The sequence below is a fragment of the Monodon monoceros genome, unplaced genomic scaffold, assembly GCF_005190385.1.
Source record: "Monodon monoceros isolate NGI ecotype Baffin Bay Population unplaced genomic scaffold, NGI_Narwhal_1 Super_Scaffold_10, whole genome shotgun sequence".
NCBI classification, from domain to species: domain Eukaryota; kingdom Metazoa; phylum Chordata; class Mammalia; order Artiodactyla; family Monodontidae; genus Monodon; species Monodon monoceros.
Genome location: NW_021703766.1, coordinates 4,568,525 through 4,577,150, shown reverse-complemented (window position 1 = coordinate 4,577,150; position 8,626 = coordinate 4,568,525). Strand labels below are relative to the sequence as shown.

Here is an 8,626-nt window from a genome sequence, read left to right as displayed (position 1 = left end):
AATGTAGGTCCTAAAGATTCTGTGGGGCTGCTGCAATTGCAAACACCTTCACTTACCGAAAGAGGACTGACTTTCCACCTCCCCCCGCCCCTCCGCCCCCGCCAGGCTCAATTAAGCAGCTGGGGGCAGGCTGGCATGATGTGGCGTGATTTGGGAGGCATCCTAGGATGGGAGCAGGGGTGAGGTGCTGGACTTGGGTCCCCAGACCCCTCCCCTGGTCTTTGCCTCCCCAATACCAGGCAAGGGCCGAGAAGAAGCTAATGCGAGGGCAGTGCCCCATCCCCACCTCACACCTGAAGCCCCGGCCCCGGAGGTAGGATGTTGGTCAGGTGGCCACTCAGTCCACATCCAACGGTTTGGGAGACTGGCCTTTCCATTGGCTGGGCACACTGTCGGCCACAGCTTTATGGGCTCTCATTGGCTAGGAGAGAGGTAGGAGGCGGAGCTCTCCATGCGCTGTCTGTCGTGTCACGTGCCCCCCACGCGCGAGCTCGCTTTCGCGTGTAAAAGGGCCCGGGTGGCGTGAGAACGTGCCCACTGTCCTCTCGGGTCCTCGCGTCCGGCCATGGCTTCACAGGCCAGCGCAGCCCTGGGGGCGAACGCCGGTGCCCGCAGGAAGACCCGCCTGGCGGCGTCATTGCAGATCAGCCCCAGGCCCAGCCCCAGGAGGCCTTCGGCCAGCCTGGGCCAAGACTCCTGGGATATCGTGCCCGCTCCCAACTCGGACGACGCCGAGCAGGGCGGGCAGCTCCAGGCCTCGGCGACGGGGAATGGTGGGCCCGGGGTGGGGGCCCGTGTCTGGGAACTGGGAGCAGCCCGGACACAGGAAGACTCGAGGGGAAGGATGGGGAGGTCCCAGAGGGTGTCCTTTCCGTCCGCCGGGCCCGCCGGGGAATTCCCGACGGCGGCCAGACAGCTGGGCCTACAGATCAAAGACCCGCCACCGGGCCAGGCCGTGGCCTTGCTTACTCAGTGCGCGGCCACTCTGGGAGTCTCCCTGACCTTCCGAGAGGACCAAACAGCAGGTGAGGCCCAGGGGGCTGGGACGGCCGTGTGCCCTGGGCCGACCCCAGATGAAGGGAGGAGGACTGTGAGTTGGGCCTGAGCCTGGGGCCCGAGGGTAGGCCCTGCTGTGAGCAGCGTGGTGCCAGGAGCACCAGGTACATCAGATTTCTAACTGGCAGGTCATGGCCACATCTGAAGCTTGGGTTGCTTAAAGGACCTGCCTCAAGCTATCCCAGCCTTTCAGCAGGCTTTTCTGAGGGCCAGTTACATACAGTTAGAGTTGCCATGCCAGCACTGGAGAGGAGATAACCTGAGCGAGGGCCAGCCCCAAAGTCAAAGGCATTATCAAACACAGCGTGATCATGGCAACGCCACAAAGAGATGTAATCATTACAGTCCTCCCCCTGCCCTCCCCAAGAGCAATACACCAGGTCCTAAATTCAGGTTCCCAACTTTAAGGCAGTACATTCCCTGCTTCTCATGAGGCAGCAAGAGAATCATCGCTTAAGCTTTTGGGAGCATTTGTAAAACCTCCTAGGAGAACCCCAACGGAACAGCTCAAAAAGAGATAATGTGTTAAAAATCTACCCGGGATTTGTTTTAATCAGGTATGGTAAGACAGCAGACGTGAGAATGATTGCCATGAAGGAAAAAGTAAATACAGATCCCTAGAAACAGGAGGCACAGCTTGCCATGCCGGACCATGTGGGAAAGGATGGGGGTGGTCCGGAGGTAGAGGAGAGGGCAGAGCACAACCCATAGCCTTTATTGGGGTTTTCTTGGGACAGAACGGTTGAGGCAGGGTAGGGTGCAGAGTAAGTTTAGGATTGAGGAAGGCAAGACAGTAAGTTTAGGGGTTAGGGGTTGGTTCCTAGTTGTCTAGTACCTGGCCTGGGGGCTGATTCAGGGTACCCCTGATTTAGGGTATGGGGAGTGTTGGCTTGTGTGAGAGTTTGATGGTTGGGGCGCGAGCTCTGGATTGGTTGGTTTCTATATGAAAGGGCGTGCTTGCAGGGGACTTATCTGCTATGTCTAGGAATTAGCTACCCAGGAGGGTCGGTCTCTCCAGGATCAAATTGCCAAATGCCAGAGCATCGGGAATACAGAAGTAAGGGAATCGATTCAACAGCAGTGATGCTAGCTAACGTTCGTGAGTTCTGGAGATGGGCCAGGTGTTGTTTGAAGGCCTTCAGACAGTAACTCCTGGAGTCCTCACAACTATTCCTCGAGGGAGCACAATACCGTTACCACCACTTTACACATGGAGAGACTGAGGCCAGAGGGGCCGTAGCCCAGAGGGGGCACTCTGCATTCAGAGCCTGTGCTGAACCACTGGGTAATATCAGCCCCTCCCTTCTGCCTAAGGTCCCCCTTTCCACTGTTCACATGCATAGGCATATTTTCAGTCATTTTTATTTTGGTAAAATTTCAAAGAATAGTATAAAAGAGCTCCCATAAACTCTTCATCCAGTTTCTGCAGTTCACATTTGCCACACTTACTTTGTGTATGTCTCTCTCTCTCTCTCTCTCCCTTCTATATATTTATATATGAATATCCACATTAATTTGTCGTGCTCAATCTGAACACTGATTTACTGCTCCTTAAACACTTCAGTATGTATTTCCTAAGAACAAGGACATCGTCTTATATAATGGCAGTACAATGATCGAATTCTGGAAGTTGAACATTGATATGATCCTATTAGCTAATTACCATTCACATTCAATTTTTGCCACTGGTCACAATAATGGCCATTTTTTTCCCAACCCAGCATGACCTATCACATTAGCTCTTAACACCTCTTTAATCTCCTTTCATCTGAAACAATTCCTCGGAGTGTCTCTGGCTTCAGGACATTGATGTTTTTGCAAAGTAAGGGCCAGTTGTTCTGTAGAAATTCCGTTCACTTGGGTCTGTTTCCTCAGGATTGGGTTCAGGTGATGCATACCCGGCAGGAGCGCCTGTAGGAACCTCGTGGCCCTGGCTGTGCATCCCACCAGCAGACCTGAGACCTGTTTGTCCTACCCCTGGGATGTCAGCTGGGAGGGCCTGACTAGGGTGGTGTCTGCCAGGTGTCTTCACTTCCCCCTGGGTGTGTCATCAGTCATCCGAGGGGGGCACCTCCAGATGGCGTGACTATCCTGTTCCCCAGAACACCATCACCTCGTGGCTCTAGCCCTTTGATGATTGTTGCCAGATTTAATTGTCACCCCGCTGGCTGCCGTGGATTCCTGATGCTAGCCTTCCTTCTGCATCTACTAGTTGGCGTTTTTTTTTTTTTTTTTTTTTTTGAGGTACGCGGGCCTCTGACTGCTGCGGCCTCTCCTGCTGCGGAGCACAGGCTCCAGGCGCGCAGGCCCAGCGGCCATGGCCCACAGGCCCAGCCGCTCCGCGGCATGTGGGATCCTCCCGGACCGGGGCACGAACCCATGTCCTCCGCATTGGCAGGCGGACTCTCAACCACTGCGCCACCAGGGAAGCCCCTAGTTGGCATTTTTGATGCCCTTTTAAAGTAGGTGAATCTCTGTGCTAGGGAGGGGTACTGAAATGTGGGTTCTCTTCTAACAGGGAGACCTTTGGGCAACCAGTTTAGCAGCAGATAGCAGCAAATACCACGAACGGAAGTAAATTTATGCCCTTTGACCAAGTGATCCCAGTTCTAGGATTTTTCATCTGTCTCTGTTGTGTCATAAGTAACACCTGAAGTGGTAGTGTTTGGAAGATGACCCTTTCAAATGTAGAAAAGAAATAGAGATGTGTGTTTGGGGGAAGACAGGGGACCTTCATCCTGGGAACAGTGTAGTCCTGGATGTGGGTCCTGGCACCACCTGGGCACACTGCCTGCCCTTTGTGTGCCCCCTCTGTAAAGTGGGGTCATAGGGAGCTGTTTCAGAGGGCCTAGTGAGGATTCTGAGTGGGCATGGCCTGGGTGGAGGTCAGCAGGCATGTCATCTTGTCATTCTTGTCCTCCTCACTGGCAGGTGTCATGGCCCTCCTAGAAAGGGCCCATGATGTGGATAAGGTGCATGGTGCTACTTCTCAGCCCCTCCTTCCCCAGACCCCTGCTTGCCCTTCTCCGTGTCCGTGGAGCTGGATGGGGTGGTCTGCCCTGCGGGCACTGCCTGCAGTAAGGCAGAGGCCAAGCAGCAGGCAGCTCTGGCTGCCCTCCACTACGTCCAGCATCGGCTGGAGGGCCCAGGTACAGGGGGAGGCGACCCAGGGCCCTGAGCCCCGGCGGGGGGAAGATGCACGTGTGTGGGGAGGGGTAAGTCGCTGCGGAGGCCATCTGGGCATCAGGACCCGGCCCGCAGGGAGCTGACCTGGCCCTAACGTCCTTTGAAGGATGTTAGCAGTCCCTGAGGACAGGGACTGCTGGGGACAGCCCAGGAACTTTGGGCTTCTGGAGGATGAGCACCCCCCCACACACACACACACACTGCTTGCCAGTGGGACTTCTGGGATTCCTGAAGGGCACAGGACAGGAGGGCAGACCCCAGCACCTACGGCAGCCTGCCCCTCGTCTGTCTTCCAGAGACCCCAAAGACCCCCAGCTGGCCTCCACTCGCCCCCCTGAGCATCGGTAGGTGGGCCCCCATTGACCTGACCCCTGGCCCGGGAGGGGCGTGGCCTGTGGGCCCCCCACCGCCGCCCTCTCCCTCACCCGCAGAGAACATCCTGACCCACGAGCAGCGCTGTGCGGCCGTGGTCAGCGCCGGCTTTGACCGCCTGGTGGACGCGAGCTCGCAGTACTGGGCCTGCAAGGGGACTGTGGCCGCAGTCATCCTGGAGAGAGGTAGGGCTGGCCCTGCCCCTCACCTCGGAAGGCCCCTGGGCCTCTCGCCTCAGTCTAGTCATCTCTGCCCCCTTCCCCGCAGAGGTCCCGGGCGCCCAGGGCCACGCCAAGGAGATCTACCAGCTGGTGGCGCTGGGCACCGGCGGTGGCAGCTGTGCCAGGTGGCTGGACTTCTCGGGCCGACAGCTCCACGACTGCCACGGGCTGGTGGTGGCCCGCCGGGCCTTGCTGAGGTGAGGGGTCGGGGGGACCCTCTGCGGCCGCTCTGGCTGGGCCGGGCCGCCCCAGCTGCTGCTCCCTCCGCCCCCAGGTTCCTGTTCCGGCAGCTCCTGCTGGCCACGCAGGGGGGCCCCAAGGGCAAGGAGCGGTCTGTGGTGGTCCCCCAGCCGGGGTCCGGGCCCCCCTTCGCCCTCAAGCCCCGGATCTTCCTGCACCTGTACGTCAGCAACACCCCCAAGGGAGCTGCCCACGACATCTAGTATGTGGCACGCCCGGGGAGGGCCGTGTGGGTGGGGGTGGGGAGAGCGGCCCTGAGCCCCGCGTCCTCCTCCCGCACAGCTGCCAGCTCCGCCTGCAGGCCCACATCCAGGGGCGGCTGAAGCCCGTGTGCTACGTGGCCCCTGCGCTCCGCGACACCCACGTGGGCTGCCTCTCGGCCAGCGACAAGTTGGCACGCTGGACCGTGCTGGGGCTGGGCGGTGCACTGCTGGCCCACTTCCTGCCCCCCATCTATGCCAGCAGCCTGGTCCTGGGTGAGGCCCGAGGGCAGGAGGGCTGAGGCGGGCTGGGGCGGGCTGCGGGGTGGGGTGGGGTGGGGGTTGCGGGTGCGGGGGAGCGTGGCGGAGACTCAGGTCTCATCCTGGGCCTTCTGCCCCCCCAGCCGACCCCTGCCAGAACACCTCGGCCCTGGGCAGGGCCATCCACGCCCGGCCCGACCTCGACAGCGCCTTGGGGCCATGCCTGCCGCCCCCCTACACCCGGACCATGCTGCACCTGTTTGCGGGGCCCTCGGTGGCCCCCTCCGAACCCCCCTCCAACACCTGCCAGGGCCTGAGCCTCAACTGGAGCCTGGGGGACCCTGACGTCGAGGTGGTGGATGTGGCCACCGGGCGTGTGAAGGCCGAGTGAGCGGGGCCCGGGGGTGGGGGGGGGGCGGCGGGACGGGCGCCTGGTGGTGGGGGTCCCCGGCCCCCTGCCCGTGGGGAAAGAGATCACATCTAGCCGCCAGCCTCTTACCGGTAATGTGACCCACCCTGTGACCCACCCCCCGGATTGTCACGGTGTGGAGGTGGTGTGCGGGGCGTGGAGTGGGCCTGTTAGTTTTGTCCTCCCTTGCCCTCCCCCGACGTTCGGTCCCTTTCTCTCCATCCCCAGCGCTGCCCTGGGGCCTCCATCCCGCCTCTGCAAGGCTGCCTTTCTCTGGGCCTTCCGCCAGGCTGCCCGTGCTCTCGGGAAGTCCCACCTCCTGGCCTTGAAGACCTATGAGGCAGCCAAGGTCAGCTGCTTCCCTGCCCGCAGCCCCCTTTCTCCTGCACCCCCAGCAGGCACCCTCTCTCCACCATCTCATCTCCTGCCCTAGGCTGGGCCCTACCAGGAGGCTCGCCAGCAGCTGTCTCTCCTCCTGGACCAGCAGGGCCTGGGGGCCTGGCCCTCGAAACCACTGGTGGGCAAGTTCAGAAACTGAAACAGACGTCCGGCCCGAGGTCCCTGAGCCCAGGCGGAGCTTGCTGGAGGAGGGCCGTTTCTGGGCGGGAGCATGGGGCGGGGGAGGGTGGCGCATGGGGGCATAGGGTGAAGCTGGGGGTGGAGGGAGGGCCTGGCGTGCTGGAGAGGTGGGGCGGCTGCATATTCGGGGCTTGCATAAAGAAGCTGTTTCTGGTGGTTCTGTGTGTTGTTGGCTTTCTGGCGGGGAAGAGGGGAGTCGTAGCCCCTCGGTTTGTGAAGGGAGAAGCCCCCGTGGTGGCCGGGGCTCGCCTGGAGCCTCCTCACAGAATCACTGCGTTGTTGCCCAGCCTTCGTGCCTGGGGGCGGCAGTGTGGTGTCTCGGGCGGCGGGTGTGGGAGCCTGTCCTCCCTGGTCTCCTTCCTTTCCCAGGACTCGCCCGGCAGGGTGGGGGGAGAAGGGTGGCACCTGGCCGGAGGAGGCAGCCACGAGGCCCGTAGAGCCAGCTGGGTCTGGCCAGCTGCTGCCGGGAAGGGTGGCTTTGGGAGAAGAGGCGGCCCCGGGCGGGCGGCGGCCCCAGTTCCTGCCCTCTGCGTCCTCTGGGTTCTCGCGAGTGGGTGGGGCAGCGCTGGGCGCCAGCAGGAGGCTCACGCAGAGCTGAGCCCAGGCTTTCTCCGGCCGCCCCAGCTGTCACACCGGCTGAGGCTGTGACCGGCCCTAGCCCCTGTGCCCACTGGATGGGGGCTGCCTAGCCTGCCTCTCAGGCCAGGTGGGCGGGTCTCCTTCCTTCTCCTCGGGGGGCTGCAGTGAGTCTGTGGGGACTACTGGGCTCTCCAAGGACCTTGGGTGTGGAGGGAAATGCTGTACACTTCACATGTGCACACACGCACACGTGCACACACACCCACGCACAGGTCTGCAGGCCTGGGCACCACCCCAGCCTGGGCAGGGCCTGTTGAGCGGGAGTACAGGCAGCTTTGAGGTCTGGGGACCTGGGGCCAGGGGGGCTTGAGGACCACACCAGCCCGCAGCTCCACACCCTGTGGCTGGACGCTCCCTGCTCCCTCAGCAGTTCCAGGGTTTAGAAGTACAGACTGCTCTCCCTGGTGGGCTGGGAAGCTGGGCCAGGCCGGAGCAGGTGATGGAGCCCTGGAATCGCGTCCCCTCCCTCCAAGCCACCTCCCGGCCCCGGGTGTGTGTGGCCGCGGCTGCCGCTTAACCTCAGTGCACTTGGGTCGACTCATCTGGAGAAATAACTGGAAGGCCAGCCCAGGTGGCCTGTTCTCCTCCAGCCCATCCGGCCTCAGGCTGGGCTTTCCCTCTGCCTGTCCGCTGGGCCCATGCTCCCTCCCTTTCAACCAGTGCTGCTGTCAACGAGGGGAGTGGGAGGGACGTGGGGGCAGAGGAAATAGCTGAGAGGCTAGAGGCTCTGGAGGCCCTGCACCCGAGGCTTTACAGATGCTGTCATATGGAAGAGGTAGATGCTATCGCTGCCCCATTTACTGGTGAGAAAACTCCCAAGGTGAAGTTCGGTAACCTCCACAAGAGCACGCGGGGTCAGGATGGAGCTGCGGTTCCCGTCCAGGAACCTGACTTCCAAGCCCCTCAATCCCACTCACCGCCTGGGCTGCCACTGGGGTTGCTTCTGTGACCTTGGACAGAACTCCTGACCTCTTTTATAACGTGACTGGACCGTATGGCTCCAGGAGCTCCCTCCTGGCTCCGACCATCGCTCCTCGGCTCTCCTAACGGCCACGAGGGTGGGAGATGCAGCCTTTGCCATTGAGAGAGAGAGCTGCGGGCTGGCGGGCTTGGGAGAGGGCGGGAAAGGGGCTGGGGGAGGTGGGAGTAGCCGCCAAAGGCAGGACAGGTGTCCAGGAATGCGCATGTGCAAAAGAAAGGCAGAGGGAAGTTTGGACCCGGATGGAGGGTCTCCAAAGCCAGGTAAGCACTGATTTTTTTTTCTTCTTCTTCAACTGAGAAAACAGCGAGGTTATTTACCCGTGTTGTTATTTAAAAGAAAACAAACTTAGGCCAGCTTTGAAATAATGATTTCTCATGGTTATTTTTTTCAGGGATGGAGAGGAGTTTTAAAACAGCCAAACCTATTAATTAGCACATTTACTACACATTTTTTTCCCCCTGGAGAGCATTTAAATTGATTT

The 8,626-nt window shown here is 60.5% G+C and overlaps 1 protein-coding gene across 1 annotated transcript; it reads left to right on the top strand.

The window, feature by feature from the left end:
* Window positions 1-565: 565 nt before the first annotated feature.
* On the top strand, window positions 566-6,551 carry ADAD2 (adenosine deaminase domain containing 2). The gene is made up of 10 exons (XM_029205062.1): window positions 566-1,025; window positions 4,065-4,205; window positions 4,539-4,586; window positions 4,674-4,799; window positions 4,882-5,032; window positions 5,110-5,277; window positions 5,325-5,551; window positions 5,680-5,923; window positions 6,174-6,294; window positions 6,379-6,551. Exons 1-10 carry the CDS (start codon window positions 566-568, stop codon window positions 6,481-6,483), a joined length of 1,791 nt encoding a protein of 596 aa, XP_029060895.1. The 3' UTR covers window positions 6,484-6,551.
* Window positions 6,552-8,626: the final 2,075 nt, after the last annotated feature.

Excerpts from the sequence above, each read along its gene's own strand:
- ADAD2 (XM_029205062.1), top strand. The coding sequence starts at position 566 with ATGGCTTCACAGGCCAGCGCAGCCCTGGGGGCGAACGCCGGTGCCCGC. Across the intron at positions 5,552-5,679 it reads TGCCAGCAGCCTGGTCCTGG|CCGACCCCTGCCAGAACACC; the intron begins GTGAGGCCCGAG and ends CTGCCCCCCCAG. Across the intron at positions 5,924-6,173 it reads ACCGGGCGTGTGAAGGCCGA|CGCTGCCCTGGGGCCTCCAT; the intron begins GTGAGCGGGGCC and ends CTCCATCCCCAG.